The sequence below is a fragment of the Chiloscyllium plagiosum genome, unplaced genomic scaffold (assembly GCF_037043375.1).
Source record: "Chiloscyllium plagiosum isolate Xiang-an unplaced genomic scaffold, Cpla_swu_hap1 HiC_scaffold_20, whole genome shotgun sequence".
In the NCBI taxonomy this organism is placed as follows: Eukaryota; Metazoa; Chordata; class Chondrichthyes; order Orectolobiformes; family Hemiscylliidae; genus Chiloscyllium; species Chiloscyllium plagiosum.
The window spans coordinates 27,068,846-27,094,516 of NW_028270158.1; the positions used below are offsets into that span (position 1 = coordinate 27,068,846).

The 25,671-nt window shown below is 40.2% G+C and overlaps 1 protein-coding gene across 2 annotated transcripts in view; it reads right to left on the minus strand.

Annotated features, from left to right (window-relative positions):
* The window catches only part of mrm2 (mitochondrial rRNA methyltransferase 2), a 940,693-nt gene that overhangs the window by 333,623 nt on the left and 581,399 nt on the right, over positions 1-25,671 (minus strand). For both annotated transcript variants that reach the window (XM_087997732.1, XM_043711819.2), the window contains one exon: positions 10,767-10,957. In XM_087997732.1, coding sequence (XP_087853858.1) covers positions 10,767-10,957 — 191 coding nt within the window. The remainder of the gene's footprint in view (positions 1-10,766; positions 10,958-25,671) is intronic.

The following is a 25,671-nucleotide window of genomic DNA, read 5'->3' on the forward strand; positions in this document are numbered from 1 at the left end:
TATTGGATGCATTAGTGCTCATCTTTCAAGCTTCTACAGATACTGGAACAGTTCCTATGGATTTGAGGGTAGCTAATGTAAACCCATTATTTAAAAAAGGAGATAGGGTGAAAACAAGGAATTATAGGCTGATTAGCCTAACATTGGTAGTAGGAAAATGCTAGTATGCATTATAAAAGATTAAATGGCAGAGCAATTGGAAAATAGTGACAGGATCAGACAGTCAGCACAGATTTATGAAAGGGAAATCGTGATTGAAAAACCTACTGGAATTCTTTCAGGCTGTTATTAATAGAGTTGGTAAGGGGGAGTAATGGGGGTTGCTGTGTATTTGAACTTTCAGAAGGCTTTCAATAAAGTGTGGGCGGCACGGTGGCACAGTGGTTAGCACTGCTGCCTCACAGCGCCTGAGACCCGGGTTCAATTCCCGCCTCAGGCGACTGACTGTGTGGAGTTTGCACGTTCTCCCTGTGTCTGCGTGGGTTTCCTCCGGGTGCTCCGGTTTCCTCCCACAGTCCAAAAGATGTGCAGGGTCAGGTGAATTGGCCATGCTAAATTGCCCATAGTGTTAGGTAAGGGGTAAATATAGGGGTATGGGTGGATTTCGCTTCGGCGGGTCGGTGTGGACTTGTTGGGCCGAAGGGCCTGTTTCCACACTGTAATGTAATCTAATGTAATCTAATCTAATCTAAAGTCCCATATAAGAAATGAGCATGTAACATTCAAGTGCATGGGATTGGGGGTAGTGGACTAACATGGATAGAGAACAGGTTGGCAGACAAGAAACCAATAAATGGGTTATTTTCTAAGTGGCAGCCAGTGACTAGTTGGGTACGAAAGGAACCATACTTGGATCTCAACCATTCACGATATATGTTAATGATTTAACTGGAAATTAATTATACTATCTCCAAGTTTTCAGACAATACAACACTGGGTGAGAGGGTGAGCTGTGAGAAGGATGCCGAGATGCTTTAGTGTAATTTGGATAAATTGAGTGAATGGGGAAATGCATGAGGATAAATGTGGGGTTATCCACATTGGTAGCAAAAACAGAAAGGTAGATTGTTATCCAAATGGTAATAGATTGGGTCAACATCAGGTGCAATGAGGCCTGAGCATCCTTGTACCAGGTGCAGCAGGTGGTGAAGAAGGCAAATGGCATGTTAGTCTGCAGAGCCAGAGGATTTGAGCTCAGGAACAGGGATATTTTGTTGCAATTGCACAGGGCCTTGGCGAGACAATACCTAGAGTATTATATGCAGTTTTGGTTTTCTTATCTCAGGAAGGATATTCTGGCTATATTGGGAGTGCAACAAAGCTTTACCAGACTGATTCTTGGGATGGCAGGGCTGACATATGAAAAGAGATGTGATTGATTCGGACTATATTCACTGGTGTTTAGACACTTGTGAGAAGGGATCTCATAGAACTTTATAAAATTCTAACAAGTTCAGACTGGCTACATGTAAGAAGCATGTTCCCAAATACCAGGGAGTCCAGAATCAGGAGTCACAAGCTATGGATATGGGGTAGACCATTCAGGACTGAGATGAGGAGAAATTACTTCACTCAGAGAGCCTATGGAATTATTTGCCATAACAAAACGGCTGACCTGAAAACAGTACAGTGAATGTTTTCCAGGAGTTAGATACAGTTCTTATGGCTAAAGGGTATGAGGAGGAAGTGGGAACAGGAATTGGATAATCAGTCATGATCATACCAAATGGTGGACCAGGCCTGAATGGCCAAATGGCCTATTCCTGCTACTATTTTCTATGCTTCTGAGATTAGATTCAGAGGTTAATTACAGTTAAAGAAAATATGTACAAACTTGATAGACCAAAATAGCCTGCTGTTGTTCTGCAAATTTTCATGATCCTAAGTCATTCAGGTTTCACAATGTTAGTAGAAACCTATGCGTTTTATTTAAAAGGTAACCACTGATAAAGAAATATGCTATGTGCTGTATTCCTTGATCTCATCTCCTCTGAATTATTTTGAAGCTTTTGCAATCATTTCTGTAGATGTAAATTGGCAGCGACAGCTTCTGCTGCAGAATGCTGTGACATGACAATAAGATCCTTTCAGAATTGAGCTATTTTTAGGTATCTTTTCTAACAAGGTCTGTCTTTGAAAACTGAAGTTAAATTGGATGCAGCTTCAGATCTGTACAGATGAATCCAATTCAGCTGAATGGTTTTCAGTTGATACTCAAGTGGGAACAAGGAGATGTCATTATATTTTGTGGACCGAGGATTAGACTCACCAAACTTATTGATGTACTTAGAAATGGCGCTATAAAACAGACATGAAAAAAATGCAGAACAATGATCAATTGTAACATTCATTTCACTGAAGGAAGTAAACCTGTGTAAAACATATGGTTAAAAGTACAGGTCAAGAAAAGGGAATATAAGAAATCATTTATTTAACAATGAATAAAAACAAAACTGAATAAACTGTTCACTGATATAATGTATTTGTAAAGACAAAAGATTAAGTATTAGACGGTACGTTCAATATATCACTACGATATTATGATCGGTGTCTTATGCGCCTTGTGGTAATTTCATCTCCATGAGACCATTTTAAAACATTGATATTTTACAGAAATTTGACAAAAAGAGGATTGTTTATTGCAGTATCATTAACCTGTGCCTTGGAGTATGACACAATTCATTTCTCCAAATCCTCTAAATTCATATTCCCAACACTTGATCATCTTTCAGTTCCCATTCCTCTCTGTGCACTACGAAGATCCCTTCCAGTGCAAAAACAAACCTACAGCTCTACTCTCCATTAATGCTTTCCACACATTTCTTCCTTTTATTTTTGGGCTTTCCCACCCGATCAATGATTGTGTGATTCTCTGCACTTTGAACTTATTCGTTTTTTTTTAATGAAGCCTTCTGAAGAAACTGAAATTTACATTCATATCTTAAACAGTCAATTTCCTGGTCTAAATTAGTCTTAGGGAAGCAGTGAGGAGAGCTATAATAAAGGCAAAATACTGTGGATGTTGGAAATCGGAAACAAACTTCTTCAGTTCTGAAGCAGTTATACCAAATTCAAAATGTTAACTCTTTTTCTCTTTCCGATAGGAGACCAGAATTGCATGCTATATTTCAACAGTGGCCTAACCAATGTCCTGTACAGCTGCAACATGACCTCCCAACTCCTGTATTCAATACTCTGACCAGTAAAGGAAAGCATACCAAATGTCTTCTTCACTATCTTATCTACCTGTGACTCTACTTTCAAGGAGCTATGAACCTGCACTCCAAGTTTTCCTTGTTTAGGAACACTCCCAAGGATCTTACCATTAAGTGTATAAGTCCTGCTAAGATTTGCTTTCTCAAAATACAGCACCTCGCATTTATCTGAATTAAAATTCATCTGCCACTTTTCAGCCCATTGGCCCATCTGATCAAGATCCTGTTGTAATCTAAGGTAACCTTCTTCGCTATCCACTACGCCTCCAATTTTGGTGTCATCTGCAAATCGTTAACTATACGTCTTATGCTCACATACAAATCATTTATATAAATGATGAAAAGTAGTAGACCCAGCATCGATCCTTGTGGCACTCCACTGGTCACAGGCCTCCAGTCTGAAAAACAACCCTCCACCACCACCCTCTATCTTCTACCTTTGAGCCAGTTCTGTATCCAAATGGCTAGTTCTCCCTGTATTCCGTGAGATCTAACCTTGTTAACCAGTCTCCCATGGGGAACCTTTTCAAATGCCTTACTGAAGTCCATATAGATCACATCTACCCTCTGCCCTCATCAATCCTCTCTGTTACTTCAAAAAACTCAATCAGGTTTGTGAGACATGATTTCCCACGCACAAAGCCATGTTGACGACCTCTAATCAGACTTTGCCTTTCCAAGTACATGTACATCCTATCCCTCAGGATTCCCTCCAACAACTTGCCCATCATTGAATGTCAGGCTCACTGGTCTATAGTTCCCTGGCTTGTCCATATCACCTTTCTTAAACAGTGGTACCACGTTAGCCAACCTCCAGTCTTCCGGCACCTCACCTGTGACTATCAATGATACAAATATTTCAGTTAGAGGCCCAGCAATCACGTCCCTTGCTTCCCACAAAGTTTTAGGGTACACCTGATCATGTCCTGGGGATTTACCCACTTTTATGCGTTTCAAGACATCTAGCAGTTCCTCCTCTCTAATATGGACATTTTTCAAGATGTCACCATCTATTTCCCTACATTCTATATCTTCCATGTCCTTTTCCACAGTAAATACTGATGCAAAATACTCATTTAGTATCTCCCAAATTTTCTGCACTCCACACAAAGGCTGCCTTGCTGATCTCCCTAGATACCCTTTTGTCCTTACGCCAGGGTTGGAGGATTTGAGCTATAGGAAGAGGTTGAACAGGCTGGGGCTCTTTTCCCTGGAGCATCGGAGGCTGAAGGGTGATCTTATAGAGGTTTACAAAATCATGAGGGGCATGGGTCGGATATATAGACAAAGTCTTTTCTCTGGGGTGGGGGAGTCCAGAACTAGACGGCATAGGATTAGGGTAAGAGGGGAAAGATATAAAAGGGACTTAAGGAGCAACATTTTCACACATAAGGTGCTGCGTGAATGGAATGAGCTGCCAGGGGAAGTGGTGGAGGCTAGTACAATTGTAATATTTAAAAGGCATTTGGATGGGTATATAAATAGGAAGGGTTTGGAGGGATATGGGCCAAGTGTTGTCAGGTGGGACTAGATTGGGTTGGGATATCTGGTCGACATGGACTGGTTGGACTGAAGGGTCTTTTTCCGTGCTGTACATCACTATGACTCTCCACAGTTGCTGCCAGAGACCTACTGAGTTTCTCCAGCATTCACTGTGTTTATTAGCAAGCAGAGCTACTATGTCATACATAATAGAAAGAAAGGAAGAGTTTCGTACACAACCTGTTTTCACATTTCTACGTAACCGCCGACTATAGAACATCATGCATTGGAAAAATGTGACTTTCCGGTAGTAAATATTCGGATATTTTTCATAGGATTGGAACCAGCCAAACGTTGACGTGAATCACATCATATTAGCGTCGTGACAAAAGTCTTTGTTAATAAAGTAGGTCTTAAGTTCTTAAACAAAGCCAGAAATTATTGGAAAAGCTTAGCCGGTCTGGCAGCATCTGTGGAGTGAAATCAGATTTAAGATTTCAGGTCAAGTGACCATTCCTCATACCTCAGTTCAGGTCACTTGACCTGGAACATTAACTCTGATTTCTCTCCACAGATGCTGCCAGACCTGCTCAGCTTTTCCAGCAATTTCTGGTTTTGTTTCTGGTTTACAGCATCTGCAGTTTTTTTAGGTTTTAAGCTCTGCCTGAAAGGCAGGGAGGGTCTGGGACAGCTATTCAGAGGTAAACACCTAGGCTGCTAAAGGCACAGAAAGCCAAAAAACCCATAAGGCCAGAAATGAAGGGGTAAGAAATATAATTACTGCCAACAAAAAAGTTATTTTTAGATAGGGATGATCTATAAGAACACAGGAGAAAGGAGCAGAAACAACATACCATGAAGCTGTTGCCTTTATCTAATGAAATTTTATCTTAAGTCTATCAATTATTGAGAATTTCTAACACATAAAACCTCCCAATAGAAACTTTATACAAGTACTCTCTCACATCGTAAAAGGGTCATGACCCAGATTAATGCATCATTTTAGCCAAGGCAATGAGAAAGAAATGCAATTATTTGACACCATAACAGTTCCATAATATCCACAGTGCTTTATGTGGAATAAAGCACTTTCTAAAATGTGGTTACTGTGGCATTTTAGACATCTACAACAATTGCTATCACCGCAAGATTTAATTCAGATGAAATGTCTTTGTCCAGAAGGCCAGAGAGTAGCTACAATGTGGAAGATGCTACTAGCTGAAATATTTAAGGTGAACAGTATAGATGTATTCAAGTAGAAGATAGATAAGTAATTGATTTTAGTTTGCTGTGTGCAAATCAGAAGTTGCATTTCCTAAAAGTATGTCATTAGATGTAAAGTGCTTTTGGATGTCTGATGATCATGAATGATGCAATATAAATGCAGGTCCTTTGTTTCTGCAGGTCCTGGATGGGGCAGCCTCAGTTCTTTTCACGTACCTATAAGCCAGTCATGGCAAGGCCCACTCCTTGTCATTTCAAATGCTGAGAAATTTAGCTGAGGTAGCACTAAGGCTTCTTGATGTTGGGATGCTATATAGAACTCGAGTAGGGGGTATTACAATCTTACTTCAAGGCCATTCTGATCAGAGTTCAAGCATAGCTATTTACTTTGTAGAAGTGGACAGCCCCACTAAATGCATGCATGTCAGTCCACATTTTGAGAGTCTCGGATACAGTTAGATTACTGTCCCATACATTTTGTTGAACATAGTTTGGACAAAGATAGAATTGCACAGAATTAACTTCACTTCACTTACCTTATAAATATAGCCTTTCTCACTTTATCTTATTTCTTGTAAAATTACCAATGTTATTTACCTTAACTACCCCAAGACATAGTGAGTTCCCAATTCTGACAACACTAGGTTAGGATACTTTTCTTGTATAATTCCATATTAATCATTTGTGATTACCTGATAATAATGGCACAATTTCAGTAATTACTTTGCATTGTTGATAAGCTAGGTTTAAAAGTGGGCCATTGGGCTGCTTAGGTGAAGATATTTTTACAGCATTAGACAAGGTGCAAAAATCCAAACAATGTTAGTTCCACTTCATTTATTTTAAGAAAAATCTAATCAGCTCTCACAAGAAAAGGTTATAGATCTTGGCCAGCTAAATCTAAGCTAACCTTTATTCTGTTTAACTTCATCTGTTAATCCAGTACTGGGCTAGTTGCAAACCCCAAAACCATGTTTATGAATATCTAACAGACATCCACAACTGAGTTTTCCCAGTACCGTATGTGCTAATTTCACTCTTCATTTTGTCGTCTGACTTAAAGTTTTCTTTAAATAGATAATCATCAACTGAAATAATCAAAATCAAACCATACAATTCAAATTTTGAATGCCTCAGATGCCAATTTATAATGATTTTTCAGTTATACTTAAGAATCTTCCAGAAAGAAAATTCTAGCCAAAAGCTGGTGCACGGTGACATCATTCCCATCACAGGTTGAGAAATCATCTGAGCAATTACAGAATTCATTTTAATCCAATATGAAAATTCGAAAGCACACAGAGCTCAACATGTGCTTATTACTCGACTCACTCTATTACACTACAAAAAGAAAAGTTGCCAAAATTACATCAATCTGGATAAAAAGATAAAACTCTTTAACAGTGCAATCTAATTAGCAGAGCTCTAAGAGACACTGGATTTAAATTGGTTGCAGAGCTCATTAAATGTCTCCCAATGGAGACGCTCCTTCAGACTTAGGTGCAATAATTGGTCTGTTACACACCAAGTTACAAACTTCACATTGGAATAAAACAGCTTGAAAATTTTGAGGAGGAGGAGGGATGGAAAAAAAGTTAACTTCAAAGCATCAAGGGAAATCGATGCGCAGCGAACAACAAATGGCACTTCTGAGACGACACGGTTTGTTACAATACCTGTTTAGTTAAACATGAGACAGTCAAGTACAAGAGATACTTATTTGCACAGTGCAATGGGTCCTCAGCTCTTTACTAATGACATGTGAATGGTATGCATATGGTATATGTATAGCTGGTTGTTACCAGCTACTCTACACATCCTTAAATATGAAAGGAAAATGAAAATCATAGCACCAGATTTAAGCAATCAAATTGGCCCCAGTAGCACAGCGAGGAAATGCAATTAGGCACATTCTTTGTTGTTTTGGAAAACATTAAAGGAGTATGCATCATCAATACTTTCTTCCAACATGTAGTGCTTTACTTTTGAACTGAATAAATTTCACTTTCCATGCTCTGAACAAACATACCTGGCTTGGAAGTCATTTTGTATTTCCTGATTTTCCTTCTTAAATTAACTCCCTTGCTCATTTCAGATTTTTAATTTTAACCACTTTGTTCTTCATGACTCAAAATGTACCCTCCATGCCTACAACTTTGTATGCAATCAATGGTGTTTTGTAATGACTTCAAAACAGCATTAGAGAAAGTGAGATGGTGATTGTATGATTTTCTAGAATTCACTTAGGAAGGCACTTGCTTAAAATGATTGGGAGTAGTTAGACACAATCCTTTCTTTCTGGATTAGTGGTGCTGGAAGAGCACAGCAGTTCAGGCAGCATCCAAGGAGCAGCGAAATCGGCGTTTCGGGCAAAAGACCTTCATCAGGAATAAAGGCAGTGAGCCTGAAGGGAGGAGAGATAAGCTAGAGGAGGGTGGGGGTGGGGAGAAAGTAGCATAGAGTACAATGGGTGACTGGAGGAGGGGATGAAGGTGACAGGTCAAGGAGGAGAGGGTGGAATGGATAGGTGGAAAAGGAGATAGGCAGGTAGGACAAGTCCGGACATGTCATGGGGACAGTGCTGAGCTGGAATTTTGAACTAGGGTGAGGTGGGGGAAGGGGAAATGAGGAACCTGTGGGTTGCAGTGAGAGAGGGACTCCCCGAGATTCTTGTAGAGAGAGGAGGAAAACTTCTTCAAGGCAGGCATCCTTGCAAGAGGATTCGCAGTAGGGTTAAAATCAACGAGGTAAAAACAATGAGGTCATTGTTTTTACCACAATCCTTTCTTTATACGCTAACTATTCCTTGGGTTGTTGTACAGATAATGAACCAGCTCCATCTGCTTGGTTGGATCTTTCAATGCAAAGTGATAGTCATCAAATAATTGACCTACACACGTGGAGCATTTGCCTACAAAGTTTAAACTTCAATGAGCTGATTTGTGCTACCAGGGACACAATGCAAATAAGGCTTGGGCAAGGTTTGTGCTACTTACCCAGATGCCAGGCCCAGAATTGCTGTTCTGTTAATTTCTTGTGAAATTCTGATTAGCAGCAATACTCAATCCATCACCCAACTGACTCCCAATCACTCTCCTGATCTATCCACTACATTCTTGTTGGTTGCACACTCATTCCACTGAGGCTCTTCAAGATCCTTAAACACTTAACCGAATACAACAGCTATATTGTAAAGTAGTTGCTGGGATCTCTGCACGGCTCTACTTTGCCCATGCACCCCATGGATGTCAAGCTGTATATCGTTTACATGCTAGGACTGAAAAAGCTAAGTCTGTAACTGTTTTTGCAACTAGTAGCAACATCGTCAGCATTGCCATTGACTGGGAGATCTTGTGTCAGGTTAATTGGATTTTAGTTGTCCTGTTAAACAGAACAAGTCAGTTCCATCACTCTCATCTAATGGAGCTAGGGAAATCAAGCTCAATTCCTTTCCCAGCTGAAATGCAATTCCAATAATCAATTTCAGAAAGTCATGAAGAAATGTTCATACAGGCTCATCCCAGATTCTCAGAGTTAGAAAAGAATGTGTGGTACTCCATGACCTATGATCAAAATAACTTGTCCAACTAAGAAACTAGTAAGGTTTAAATCCAATTATTATTTTTTTCTCAGAATCATGACAAGGTTACAAAAGAGAAGGGAATCATTTAGTCCACTGTGTCTGAGCTGGTTCTCTGAAGTAGCAATTCCCCGTCTTCTGCCGATGTCCTGCACATGCTTCTTTTCAGATAATAATTCAATTTTTTAAAATGCCTTGATTGATCTTGCCTTCACCATATTCTGAGGATGTGCATTCCAGATGCTAAGCATTCACATCTTGATTTCATTACTTTAATTTTGGTCAGACATTTTACCTTTAAACCACATTCCTTTGACAATATGGCACAATGCTCCGCCTCAGGCGACTGACTGTGTGGAGTTTGCACGTTCTCCCCGTGTCTGCGTGGGTTTCCTCCGGGTGCTCCGGTTTCCTCCCACAGTCCAAAAGATGTGCAGGGTCAGGTGAATTGGCCATGCTAAATTGCCCGTAGTGTTAGGTAAGGGGTAAATGTAGGGGTATGGGGTGGGTTTCGCTTCGGCGGGTCGGTGTGGACTTGTTGGGCCGAAGGGCCTGTTTCCACACTGTAATGTAATCTAATCTAAAAAAAAATGCTATGGTTCATGGTCTTCACTGAACCATAAGACTACTCTTCATTCAAAACATGTGAGCTGTACACAGCAAATGAAATTTGTTTTATTTGTGACAAAGTGTTGCATTTGCGAACAAACATTCTTACATGATGTTAATAACTCTTAGCCATGTGCTTCAGCCCTCTGCAAGGCTTCAGCTTTATTCTCCAAACTAGGTTCCATATCATGGATAAGTACTAATTCTGCTCAGACATATTCCCCCTTAAGCAAAATATTACAAGACAGACAATATACAATAATCAATCATTAAAAGATTAAAAGTCCTCAGCGACTCTCTGGGAAATGACTGATGGCAAATGAAGTCCAAGATTAACTCAATGAGCTACACAGCCAGATTCTAAGAAGCTCACCTTGAACACGAATGGTGGTTTAGAATGAAATGCAATCTTTAGAGTACAACTAGTCAAAAAAAAACTAGAAGCTGTGGTACTAAATTATGCCACTGAATGTCACAGAGCAACTAAAATCAATACAGTGAGATGCTTAAATAAAGAATCCCATGAAAAATTAAAACCAGCATCTGGCAGTAAACACAGTTAAACTCAGCCAGAAATAATGAACAACAGTCACTTCAAATAACATTCTCTTCATTTCTGCCAAAGTTATGTTCCCCCTCCTCCATTATGCTCTTACCTTGAACATTAGGCAATCATCTTGATGTTCCGCGTACATTGACGATAGTTTATACTGGTTCTCAGTAGTGACATCAATCTTATAACCTGTCAGGGTGTAGCAGACAGCTCGGAATTCCTGAATCTTCTTTTGGAACACCTCCTTTAATCGTTGGTTCTTTAACTCTGCGCTGTTCACCTGTTTGCGCATTTCTGAATATAAGAACATGCCATTATTTTATGGGCAGAGATAATATGATGAACAGCTTTATGCATCTACAAGGAATCAATTTAAGACAAAGCTTATCTGAAGTCAAAAAAAGTGAAAATAATTGCAAGTAACTGATATCTGTAAGTGAGCTGTAACACTGAAATCTAATTGAGTGGGCTCTCATAGCTTTTATTGGAGAATAGTGGGAACACATCAGTAAACTTAAGGGTTTCAAATAAAAACTGAAACTGCAAGAGTGAATCATAAAGATTAATTACCCAAATGTGATATGGTGCCAATAAAAGGGTATTAAATTATATTTTGCTCTAGTTTATCAGAATTAATCAGATCATAGAATTAAAGAGGTACATAAACCCAAACTCTCTGAAATAACTCAGCCTGGTTGGAGTTTCTCTGAATACAAAAACATTATTTTAAAACATCATATTATTTATAATAAATTTATTCTTTGCATAACTAGTCTAAACTGTACTTTCAAGAAAGTGTCATTGAAGACTGTATTGAACAATACTTAGGAGAAATTGGACAACTACTTCAAAAATAAAAAAGCAGCATTGATAGGCCCATATTAGCAGAATGTTCTTCATTTTTGGACAATTTTGAATGATACCTCATGTTTGAGTTATATTCTTTTTTATTCTATACGTTTTTGAGAGAAAGTGATTCTTTATTGTCAGAAACATCAGAATAGATCACATACATGAATAAATCATAATCTTCCTGCCCTGTGTGCAAATTAGTTGCGGCATTTTTTACATTACAATCATGGAGACACTTCAAAAATGCATTTCATTGGCTGTAAAGCAATCTGAGTCATTCAGCAGTCAAGTAAAGCATGATATAAACACTTCTTTCACTGGTTGCTTCCACAAGTGTGAATTTATAAAACAGTAGTAACCATAAATATGAGACAGACACTTATGAATTCAATAGAAGGTGAGGAGAAATATCTTTAGCTAAACAGAATATGGAACTCATTATTGCATGTGGTTGGATTTTATAGGGTAGGATGCTGGGTCTGGGTGGGATGCTATTCAGAGGATTGGTGTGGATTTGATGGGTTGAATAGCCTGCTTCTACATTTGTCGGGATTCTAAAGGAATCATGGCCAGGGCAGGACATGTCAAGTGTATCCAGGCAGGCTTAACTAGGCAAACAGAAGTTGAGCAAGAAATGGGGGCATGGGGTCCTCATTTGGGGGATTATTGCATGTTGCAGTCATCATCATTTCCCACCATACACATTATATATCCTCTTCTAAACCACCGACCCTCATTGCCGTTCATCTCTTTTTAACACCCCACACTGTGAGATATTGTGTTATATGGTATCTTTATTAACTCACTCACCAGCTCACTATATTCATTAATACCGGGTTCTTGCTCATTTATTCATAACTCTTTACTCACCTATTATTTAGTATAACACAGTTTTCATTTATCATTCATAAAACCGCAATGCTGCAGTATATTTTACTATCCAAATTAAAAAAAACACTTTCCAATCAAAACAACCCTTTCAAACTCATTAGTGCATTTTTACACCTTAAGAGCCCCTGCTATAAACAGTGTTTACCTCTGAATAACTGTGACATACAGAACAATACCATCCCCATCAAGTCTCCATGAAACATTATAATATTAATCAGCCTTTACCAACGATCTCGTGGTCCTGAATACATCCCCCAATTAGTAATTACCTGTTAAATACCTTTTAATTGGGCCATTATCCCTTTAAGAAACTAACTAACAAAACAGCACTTCCACGAAATTGCATTAATGAATGAAACTCATACTGACAAATAGTAAATAAATCTCACAATCCAGCTGCAATAGTCAGTTTAATATCTTTTATTCTTTTATTAAGTACAGATATAATTTCTAACCTATTAAGAGCATTTGGGCGTAGTACTTTTACTAACATTACTAATTTAAAAGACAAAAATACTAACACTTTCTTAATTATGCAAGCAAACTCGACAGACTCCCTGAATCCCATCAGAAGTAACATCACTTGGCACATGTTTTAACCCATCTCGTGTTTCCCAGAAAAGCTGGCGCTCAAACCTTTGTACAGAGGAACCTTGATTATCCGAATATCAGATTATCCAAAGGAGATCTCGAGGTCCCGATAGAAACATTACATTGAAAACCTGTTTCCAACACTGATCGGGTTTTTTGTTTACAGTGATTAAAAGTGAACTCGGCTTACTGAAATACTGGCGAGAACAGTCCTGGACTGAGGGGAGCCCAGGCACCATCTCCAAATGACTGACCTCTCCCTCCACACTTTCCTTAGAGTTCTACACAGAAGTGTGCCCTAAACCCCCCTTCCAAAGAGAATTTCTCCAACATTGTCCTGTACAGGTCAAAAGTGGAACCTAACAAATAGTTGTAGTCAAACCTAGTGTGTATGTGTGTCACCATCCCACCCCCAAAAAGGCAGCAGAAGCAGCAGTCTTGTGGTTGGTGTTCAGTCTGGCTGCCCTGAAGAGGGGGCAGGGCGAATGAGGGGGATGCACGTGGGATGGGTGGGGGCGGGCGGATGGGGGGAGATGGGGCGCGGTGTTGGGGGCGGGGGGAAGGGGCAGTGTTGGGCAGGTTTGGGGGCAGCGTTGGACGGGGTTGGGGATAGGCAGGATGTGGTGTTGGACGGGGTTGGAGACAGGCGGGGTGCGGTGTTGGACAGGGTTGGGGGTTGCATGGGGTTGGGGGTGAGCGGGGGGCTGTGTTGGATGTGGTTGCAGGGGCAAGGGTGAGGATGGTGTTGGACGCGCGCAGTGTGTTGCTGCCTAGTCTCCTGAATGGGGAGCGGACTTAACAGAAAACTCCAAGCCCCAGAGGAGAGGCATTGAATCAATTAACCGAATAATCAATTATCCGAACAAAATAATGCCGCCCAACTCGTTCAGATAATCGAGGGTGCCCTGTATACTATTGATAAAAAGTACAACACCATAGTAATGGCATTTTAATATATGTAAGACCTGAGTATAAAGGGGCTCTTGTAAGAACTGTATTTCGGGATTCTATTGCAGCCTCAAACTTGTGCTGTGATTGCTAAATAAAAGAGGCTATTTTTGCCACTTACCGGTCGTTATTTGAACACGATCCCACAACAGCCTCGAACCTCTTAAAACCTTGGTTTCTCTCAATTTCCCTATTCAACCCTGCCTGCTAGGCCCAGCTGATACCTCTCGGTCTTATCTTCATTCTGGCTTCCATGACCACGACTTCTTTGAGTTTGTGCAAATTGATGCGGCTTGGATTACAGATAGGACTTCCTCCCCAGATAGGACAGAAGTCTCACCTGGAGCCAGACAATGCCCCATTGCATGTATATTGGCTGCAGGGTAGCCATTTTTCTTCTGAGCAGGCTCCTGACCAATCTTTTAGCCTGAAAAATGCGGACTGGGGACAATGACCCTCCCCAGCCTGACAACCCTATAAAACCCAACAATACATAATAAATCTCTCTGCATCCTAAAGATACAGAAAACTACATCATTTCCAACCAATTCTGCTTTATAACCAATAAACCAGAATTCAATTAGTACAATAAACAATCCCCATGACAGACTGTGCCTGTGGTGCCCAGTATAAATCTGAATGAAGGAATGTTTAATGGAAAAAGTGGATAAAAAAGATGTGACAAAAAAGTGGCAACATGAAATACAAGACATACATGCAAGATTGAAATGTAGTATCCATACTGTTAAAATCACACGACACCAGGTTATAGTCCAACAGCTTTATTTGGAAGCACTAGCTTTCAGAGCACTGCTCCTTCATCAGGTGGTTGTCACCAGAAGGAGCAGCGCCCCGAAAGCAAGTGCTTCCTAATAAACCTGTTGGACTATAACCTGGTGTCGTGTGATTTTTAACTTTGTACACTCTAGTCCAACGCCGGCACCTCCAAATCAAGAATATCCACACTCATATCTAACTTCAGTTTGTGGAAATTGATATCCTGCCACAAGTTAATTCACACTCTTAGTTTCAGTCTTTTGCCCATTGAGATTGTGAAGTCTGGATTGTGGATACCACGTGTATAAACTTATCATTTCATGCAATCATATCAATGAGTTCCGAAAAATTACTCCAAATGCTTTTACAAAAATATTTCAACTAACTATTTTCTCTTGAGTAACTGTAATTCCGAATGTCCAAAATATAAGGTTTACTCCAGATTTTTTTTTAACAAAATCAGTCACCTTAGTAAGTGCATTCATTTAATAGTAACATCATTAAGATAGTCTCTAAGTGAAAATTTTAGTCATACAAGCTGTGAGATAGCTGGTGTGAAAATTGGAATTGATTTTTTTTTAAGAAGTTGCTCATCTCAACTGGAGGCGGAATTGGGTTATTTTGGCAGAAATTAAGCCAGTATCTAACAATGTTGACAGAATGTAGTGGCATCATTAGAATGCAGGCAATTGGATGACTGTTCCATCAATGTTTGAATTGGTATACATAATTTATGGTGGTTGGAATTGATTTTACACATTATATTTTGTTCTCAGTTCACTGCATTTTGTTTACCACAATTTGTCAAAACTATTTAAATTCATTCTGTAAACAGACTTTGGTTGATTTGCTTTTTGCTGTAAAAGAGATTTTTTTTTAAGTCTTGCTGTCTGGCCCGTCTCGCACCCTTTTATCTATGGCCGGGACAGACTCATGTCAAGTGGTATCCAGGCAGGCTCATCTAAGGAAACCGGTGTTGAGCAAAAAATGGGAATATGGAATCCTCCTTTGGGGAATTATTGCACATTGTAACAATAGACATTACCACTGCATTGCTCATAACGGATTGAGTTTGTAGTTTCATTGGACACTGTATAATGTTAGGCTTGATCGAGGAATATGTTTGGACACTGGATGTTCTTATTAGAAATGCCCCGTTCCCTTCTGATAAAATCTTTCACTTTAAATGAGCTCGTGAAATGAAATAATTGTTAGCACATGAAGACTGCTTTCAGCACACTACTTAAAGGAGTTGCTCTGAATAGCTTTTCATATAAATGCAAATATAATTTCTTTAGCAGAAGTTATGGTTTTACATGGAACAAAACCACTGCTCATTATTGATGCTTACACAGAATAATTAGTGTATCGCGAAGTATGCAAGAAAAGCTTCTTGTATAACATACTGGCCCAGCATAGATGGGAAGATAGAGGAAGAAACCAGTGCCAACTGATTGATTTTTATGGTTGTTTTTTTAAAAAATCCTTTTCTTCTTTGTTGCTAAGGAAAAACATGCAACTTTCACATGGCTGAAACCTTTTATATGGGATACTTAGCTCTGCTTCAGGATAGTGTAAAATCATTCCATACACACAGTGTTATCTCTGTAATACATGAAAGACATCTAGCAATTGAGAAAATCAAAGATGATTTTATTTACAGCATAGAGATAATCCTGATAAAGCCTACACCATTCAATGTTACTAGTCATGAGTTGTTACAATAGAATCAACAACTGATGAACGAAAATGTTATCCACTGACAATCAGTAACAGCATTTAATAGCTAATCAGATAGAAGTCTGGAATCTATAATTTGATTTAACACGTCTTACTTCTGTTAGTGCTTTAGATTTTAATAACTTTTTTTAAAAAGGGACTTCATCCTTTTACCTTTTTTCAAGATTTCCAGCTTTTCTCCTATTGAACATGGAATTGCCCAATACAGCAGGTAGCCATATGGTACTTGATGCCTCTCCTGTCTCTTTGAAAGCGTTATTACATTTATTCCTCTCTTCTGCCTTTTCCCCATTGCTTTGAAGTTAAGGCTATCAAACCCAATTTATCGTTGTGGTGTTCACGCTTATACAAGTCTTCTTTCACTCTACTTTATTGATCCCAATAACAGATCTGCTGTTTCTTTCTGTACTATGTACATTTCTAGCTTCTTCTTAAACGCATTGATGAGGAGAGACTTGAAACATTGGGTTACGTTTTAATAAAGGGGGAGTAATTGCACAATTGCATGAAGAAATATCAGAGTTGCTGATCCATTAAGGAAAGCTTCAGATCACAACAAAGATATATTGTATCACTACAACAAAATGTTTTGAGATTATAAACCTATCTGCTGACAGACACTGCCAATCAGTGAAAATCAGGCCAACAATGGCTGATAAAATTTCCAAACCCACAATAAAATCATCTATTCTGTCAACCTTTTTCAACTGACAACTAGGAAACATGAAAAGAAATAAAGAAAACGCTGGAGAAATTCAGATCTGGCAGCATCTTCACAGACAGAAAGAGTAAATGTTTCAAGTCTAGTATGACCTCTGAGATGTTTTGTTTTCAATTCTGAAGAAGAGTTGGATTGAACTCAAAAAGGATTCTGGGTAATCCAAGATGGAGGACGAGAAAAATTTCTGGCTAGAACAGCTGCTCCTTTTTTGAGGTATTTTAGGTGCTGGAGGTGATTTCCTTGAATTCCAGTAGCAGCAATTACTGTTTTATTACTAGTGCTATGTAACAAACCAGACATTATAAAAGATCTTAAAGTAAGGGAACACTTAGGAAGCAGCGATCATAATATGGTAGAGTTCAGTCTGCAGTTTGAAAGAGAGAAGGCAAAATCGGATGTAATGGTGTTACAGTTAAATAAAGGCAATTATGAGGGCATGAGAGAGGAACTGACGAAAATTGACTGGAAGCAGAGCCTAGCAGGGAAGACAGTAGAGCAAAAATGGTAGGAGTTTATGGGTGTAATTGAGGACACAGTACAGAGGTTCATCCCCAAGAAAAGAAAGATTATCCGGGGAGGGATTAGACAGCCATGGCTGACAAAGGAAGTCAGGAAATCTATCAAAGAAAAAGAGAGATCCTATAAAGTGGCCAAGAGCACTGGGAAATCAGAAGATTGGGAAGGCTACAAAAACAAACAGAGGATAACAAAGAGAGAAATAAGGAAGGAGAGGATCAAATATGAAGGCAGGCAAGCCAGTAATATTAGAAATGATAGTAAAAGTTTCTTTCAATACATAAGAAACAAACGACAGGCAAAAGTAGACATTGGGCCACTTCAAACTGATGCTGGAAGGCTAGTGATGGGAGATAAGGAAATAGCTGGAGAACTTAATAAGTACTTTGCGTCAGTCTTCACAGTGGAAGACATGAGTAATATCCCAACAATTAAAGGGAGTCAGGGGGCTGAGTTGAGTATGGTTGCCATTACAAAAGAGAAAGTGCTAGAAAAGCTAAAAGGTCTTAAAATTGACAAATCTCCTGGCTCCGATGGGCTACATCCTAGAGTTCTGAGGGAGGTGGCTGAGGAAATAGCAGAGGCATGGTTGAGATCTTTCAAAAGTCACTGGAGTCAGGGAAAGTCCCGGATGATTGGACGACCGCTGTTGTAACCCTATTGTTCAAGAAAGGATCAAGACAAAAGATGGAAAATTATAGGCCAATTAGCCTAACCTTGGTTGTTGGTAAAGTTCTAGAATCCATCATTAAGGATGAGGTTTCTAAATTCTTGGAAGAGCTGGGTTGGATTAGAACAAGTCAACATGGATTTAGTAAGGGGAGGTCGTGCCTGACAAACCTGTTAGAATTCTTTGAAGAGGTGACAAGTAGGTTAGACCAGGGAAACCCATTGGATGTGGTCTATCTAGACTTCCAAAAGGCCTTTGATAAAGTGCCAGACAGGACGCTGCTGAGTAAGGTGAGGGCCCATGGTGTTCAAGATGAGCTACTAGCATGGATTGAGGATTGGCTGTCTGACAGAAGGCAGAGAATTGGTATAAGAGGTTCTTTTTCGGAATGCCAGCCGGTGACAAGTGGTGTCCCACAGGGTTCAGTGTTGGGGCCGCAGCTTTTCACGTTATATATTAATGATCTGGATGAAGGGACTGGGGGCATTCTAGCGAAGTTTGCCTATGATACGAAGATAGGTGGATAGGCAGGTAGTACTGAGGAAGTGGGGAGGCTGCAGAAGGATCTAGACAGTTTGGGAGAGTGGTCCAGGAAATGGCTGATGAAGTTCAATGTGAGCAAGTGCAAGGTCTTGCACTTTGGAAAAAAGAATACAAGCATGGACTACTTTCTAAGCGGACAGAAAATTCATAAAGCCAAAGTACAAAGGGATCTGGGAGTGCTAGTCGGGGATCCTCTAAAGGTAAACATGCAAGTTGAATCCATGATTAAGAAAGCGAATGCAATGTTATCATTTATCTCAAGAGGGTTGGAATATAAAAGCAGCGATGTGCTACTGAGACTTTATAAAGTTCTGGTTAGGCCCCATTTGGAGTACTGTGTCCAGTTTTGGGCCCCACACCTCAGGAGGGACATACTGGCACTGGAGCGTGTACAGCGGAGACTCACACGGATGATCCCTGGAATGGTAGGTCTAACGTACGAGGAACGGCTGAGGTTCCTGGGATTGTACTCATTAGAGTTTAGAAGGTTAAGGGGAGATCTAATAGAAACTTACAAGATAATACATAGCTTGGAGAGGGTGGACACTAAGAAATTGTTTCCATTAGGCGGGGAGACTAGGACCCGTGGGCACAGCCTTAAAATTAGAGGGGGTCAATTCAGAACAGAAATGCAGAGACATTTCTTCAGCCAGAGTGTGGTGGGCCTGTGGAATTCATTGCTGCAGAGCGCAGTGGAGGCCGGGACATTAAATGTCTTCAAGGCAGAGATTGATAAATTCTTGATGTCACAAGGAATTAAGGGCTATGGGGAGAATGTGGGTAAGTGAAGTTAAAATGCCCATCAGCCATGATTAAATGGCGGAGTGGACTCGATGGGCCAAATGGCCTTACTTCCACTCCTATGTCTTATGGTCTTATATGCTGTTGCATTATTTTGGAAATTTGGAAAAAAGTCAAAACAACAGCAGTTTTAAAAGGGAGAACAACCGAAAGAAAGCACATGATGAGGTCAGTGCAGGAGAGAGAGAGAGAAAGAAACTGACACTGCCTTTGCTGTTTGAATTCATGTATCGCTGGACATCAGAGTGCATCTGGGAAAATTAACAAACAGTGAAATTCACAACTGATCTTGAAGGAATTATTGGGCAAAGTTCACAGCACAGAATCAGATAAGTTAATTGCTGTTTTAAGTGTGGCCTACAGAGAATCTGCATTAGTGTATAGAGTGGGTTCTTTCTTGATTATATCTATTTGTAAATATGTCTCTTGATTAAGCTTAAAATTTAAGCCATAACTATTAACTTAACCAGGGGCAGTGTTTGTAGAGGAATAAGACGGTATTATTTTCTGGGTCTGTTGATTGTGAAGGAGCAAAAATGGCCTTTAATAGAGTGATATGCACTTCTTGTCAAATGTGGGAGTTTAAAGAGAGTTTAAGGGTGACTGCGGATTATATCTGCCATAAATTCTATTGGTTGCGAATCTTATCAGATTGAATGGATTCGGTTGGAGAGATAATTAGAAGCAATGAGGAATTTGCAACAGCAACAGTATGTGATGGATGGCAGTTATAGGAAGAGAGGAACGTCTCAGATACAGTCACATAGATGGGAAAGGTAAGAGAGTTAGGCAGCTAGTGCAGGGGTCTTTTGTGGCTATACCCATTTCAAACAGGTAAGCTGTTTGGAAAATGTAGGGATGATGGATTCTCAGGGGAACATAGCACGAACAGCCAAGTTTCTGGTATTGAGACTGGCTCGAATGCAACGAGGGGTAAGTCGGGTTCCAAGAGATCAATTGTGTTAGGGGATTCTCTAATCCAACGCACAGACAGACGTTTCTGTGGCCAGCAGCAAAAAAAGCAGATTGGTGTGTTGCCTCCCTGGTGCCAGGATCAAGGATGTCTCAGAGAGGGTGCAGAATGTCCTCACGGGGGAAGAGGGGCCAGCAAGAGGTAATTGTCCACATTGGAACCGACATAGGAAGGGAAAAGGTTGAAATTCTGAAGATAGATTACAGAGAGTTAGGCAGGAATTTAAAAAGGAGGTCCTCAAGAGTAGTAATATCTGGATTACTCCCGGTGCTACGAGCTAGAGAGGGCAGGAATAGGAGGATAGAGCAGATGAACGCATGGCTGAGGAGCTGGTGTATGGGAGAAGGATTCACATTTTTGGATCATTGGAATCTCTTTTGGGGTGGAAGTGACCTGTACAAGAAGGATGGATTGCACCTAAATTGGAAGGTGACTAATATACTGGCAGGGAAGTTTGCTAGAGCTGCTCGGGAGGATTTAAACTAGTAAGGTGGGGGGGTGTGACTCAGGGAGGTAATGAGGAAAGAGATCAATCTGAGACTGGTACAGTTGAGAACAGAAGCGAGTCAAACAGTCATGGCAGGGACAAGGTAGGACTAAGAAATTAAACTGCATTTATTTCAAATCAAGGGGCCTAACAGGGAAGGCAGATGAACTCAGGGCATGGTTAGGAACATGGGAGTGGGATATCATAGCAATTACAGAAACATGGCTCAGGGATGGGCAGGACTGGCAGCTTAATATTCCAGGATACAAATGCTACAGGAAGGATAGAAAGGGAGGCGAGAGAGATGGGGGAGTGGCATTTTTGATAAGAAATAGCATTGCAGCTGTGCTGAGGGAGGATATTCCTGGAAATACATTCAGGGAAGGTATTTGAGTGGAACTGAGAAATAAGAAAGGGATGATCACCTTACAGACCCCCGAATAGTCAGAGAGAAATTGAGAAACAAACTTGTAAGGAGAACCTAGATATCTGTAAGAATAATAGGGTGGTGATCGTAGGGGATTTTAACTTTCCAAACATCGACTGGGACTGCCATAGTTTTAAGGGTTTGGATGGAGAGGAATTTGTTAAGTGTATACAAGAAACTTTTCTGATTCAATATGTGGATGTACCTTGACCTACTCTTGGGAAATAAGGTAGGGCAGGTGACTGAGGTGTCAGTGAGGGAGCACTTTGGGGCCAGCGACCATAATTCTATTAGATTTAAAATAGTGATGGAAAAGGATAGACCAGATCTAAAAGTTGAAGTTCTAAATTGGAGAAAGGCCAATTTTGACGATATTAGGCAAGATCTTTCGAAAGCTGATTGGGGGCAGATGTTCGCAGGTAAAGGGACGGCTGAAAAATGGGAGGCCTTCAGAAATGAGATAATGAAAATCCAGAGAAAGTATATTCCTATCAGGGTGAAAGGAAAGGTTGGTCGGTATAGGGAATGCTGGATGACTAAAGAAATTGAGGGTTTGGTTAAGAAAAAGAAGGAAGCATATCTAAGGTCCTCAGAAGAGTATAAAGGAAGTAGGAGTATACCTAAGAGGGAAATCAGGAGGGCCAAAAGGGGACATGAGAAAGCTTTGGCAAATACAATGAAGTAGAATCCAAAGGGGTTTTACAAATATATTAAGGACAAAGAGGTAACGAGGGAGAGAATAAGGCCCCCCAAAGATCAGCAAGGCGGCCTTTGTGTGGAGCCGCAGAAAATGGGAGAGATACTAAATGAGTATTTTGCATCAGTATTTACTGTGGAAAAGGATATGGAAGATATAGACTGTAGGGAAATAGATGGTGACACCTTGCAAAATGTCCATATTACAGAGAAGGAAGTGCAGGATGTCTTGAAACACATACAAGTGGATAAATCCCCAGGACCTGATCAGGTGTACCCTAGAATTCTGTGGGAAGCTAGAGAAATGATTGCTGGGCCTCTTGCTGAGATATTTGTATCATCGATAGTCACACGTGAGGTGCCGGAAGACTGGAGGTTGGCTAACGTGGTGCCACTGTTTAAGAAGGGTGGTTAGGACAAGCCAGGGTACTATAGACCAGTGAGTCTGACGTCGGTGGTGGGCAAGTTGTTGGAGAGACAGGATGTACATGTTTTGGAAAGGCAAGGACTGATTAGGGATAGTCAACATGGCTTTGTGCATGGGAAATCATGTCTCACAAACTTGATTGAGGTTTTTGAAGAAATAACAAAGAGGATTGATGAGGGCGGAGTGGTAGATGTGATCTACATGGACTTCAATAAGGCGTTCGACAAGGTTCCCCATGGGAGACTGATTAGCAAGGTTAGATCTCACAGAATACTGGGAGAAGTAGCCATTTGGATACAGAACTGGCTCAAAGGTAGAAGACAGAGGGTAGTGGTGGAGGGTTGTTTTTCAGACTGGAGGCTTGTGACCAGTGGAGTGCCACAAGGATCGGTGCTGGGCTGTCTCCCTTTTGTCATTTACATAAATGATTTGGAGCTGAAAATGTGTTGCTGGAAAAGCGCAGCAGGTCAGGCAGCATCCAGGGAACAGGAGAATCGACGTTTCGGGCATAAGCCCTTTCTCCTCATAAATGATTTGGATGCAAGCATAATAGGTACAGTTAATAAGTTTGCAGAAGATATCAAAATTGGAGGTGTAGTGGACAGCAAAGAGGGTTACCTCAGATTACAACAGGATCTGGACTGGATGGGCCAATGGGCTGAGACATGGCAGATGGAGTGTAATTCAGATAAATGCAAGGGGCTGCATTTTGAGATAGCAAATCTTAGCAGGACTTATACCCTTAATGATAAAGTCCTCGGGAGTGTTGATGAACAAAGAGACCTTGGAGTGCATGTTCATAGCTCCTTGAAAGTGGAGTCGCAGGTAGATAGGATAGTGAAGAAGGCGTTTGGTATGCTTTCTTTTATTGGTCACAGAGTATTGAGTACAGGAGTTGGGAGGTCATGTTGCGGCTGTACAGACCATTGGTTAGTCCACTGTTGGAATATTGCGCGCAAATCTGGTCTCCTTCCTATTGGAAGGATGTTGTGAAACCTGAAAGGGTTCAGAAAAGATTTACAAGGATGTTGTCAGGGTTGGAGGATTTGAGCTATAGGGAGAGGCTGAACAGACTGGGGCTGTTTTCCCTGGAGCGTCAGAGGCTGAGGGGTGACCTTATAGAGGTTTACAAAATTATGAGGGACATGGATAAGGTAAATAAACAAAGTCTTTTCCCTGGGGTGGGGGAGTTTAGAACTAGAGGGCATAGGTTTAGGGTGAGAGAGGAAAGATATAAAAGAGACCTATGGGGCAACATTTTCACACAGAGGGTGGTACGAGTATGGAATGAGCTGCCAGAGGATGTGGTGGAGGCTGGTACAATTGCAACATTTAAGAGGCATTTGGATGGGTATTTAAATATGAAGGGTTTGGATGGATATGGGCCGGGTGCTGGCAGGTGGGTCTTGATTGGGTTGGGATATCTGGTCGGCATGGACTGGTTGGACTGAAGGACCTGTTTCCATGCTGTACATCTCTATGACTCTATGAAATGTTAACTCTGTTTCTGTCTCCACAGATGCTGCCAGAAATGCTGTTTCTCCAGCAATTTTTGTGTTTGTTCCAGATTTCCAGCATCCGTAGTATTCTGTTCTTAGAAGATTAAAAAGATACAACATGCTCGCAGACATGGTGTAACTTCATATTAAATAAACTTCTATTATAACGGGTGACAAATAATGATATCAACAACTTTTCATTTATATGATATCCCGAAACCTCTCAAGGTACCTCACAGAGCATTATAACGTATCTAAGGAGATATGAAGTCTTACAAAAGCGAAGTAGAGAGATGGGAGGAATTTCTAGATCTTACGTCTAGGTTGCTGAAGCATGACTGCCGACAATGAAGGGATTTAGATCCAGGATGTACAATGTTATAAAGGCACTTAGTTGCTGAAGGGGTTAACTGACAACATGGGATAAGCACTGTCCTTCAGGATAAAAGGGCGGCTGCTGTCTGGAGCAAACTAGTTCTAGCTTGGTTCCAGTGAAATGCAAAGTTGAGATAGGCAACAATAACGTGTACTTACTTTTTAAAGTATAACCTGATATCTTGGGACATGGCAGTCTTATGTAACTCAGATATAATGTAATTTGCTGTTAACTGTTATGGAATAAAGAAGGACTGACATTCACTTCTGCCAATGACTTCTTGTGTCATTGTTTCCACTTGACATCTGTAACTCAGATCATATCAATAAAAAGGACTAGTGGCAGTGAACTTACACAAGGCATTTCAGATGGTTCTGATGGACATGACCATCACAGTTACCAAGCCAGCAGAGCTGCGATTTGAAAATGTACCACTCAAGAGACCAAGGTTGAAAATTCTAACCTTTTGCTTCAATAGTTCATAAGTTCCCCACTACAAAGTGCCATTTAGGTACATTATAACTATGATGAAATATAAATCTGTATAAATATTTAGATTTGCAAATGCACATATTTCGATAATAATAAAAGCAAAATGAAGCTGTAAAGTTCTATTGGGGAGATGAAAAGTACTGTAACTACATCTTCAACAAGGCAGCATTACAAAATCATTTTTTATTAATCAAGCTGAAATTTTGAATAATTACTCATTTCTGAAGATTCCTTCAGGGAAACAAAATTAAATCTTTTCTCAAGGACATAATGGTTTTATCAGCTTCAAATTAATTATGATTTAATTTTTTATAATGGCTAGTAAAATAAATGAAAATTGGACCCAAATGAATGCAATTATGTTATTTTACAGATTAGTATCTTATCACATGTCAAGTGTGAGAACACTCAAATCCTTTTAAATAAATAATGTTTGCCAGAAACATTTTTGACCTTATGACAGGCAATCAGTTTGATATTAATTCCCAACTCCTTTCATAAAAAAGTAAATAAAAATTGAGTGGTCCTCTATTTAAATTGGTGAAATTAATGCTGCCAAGGAATTTTAATGGTGCACAATA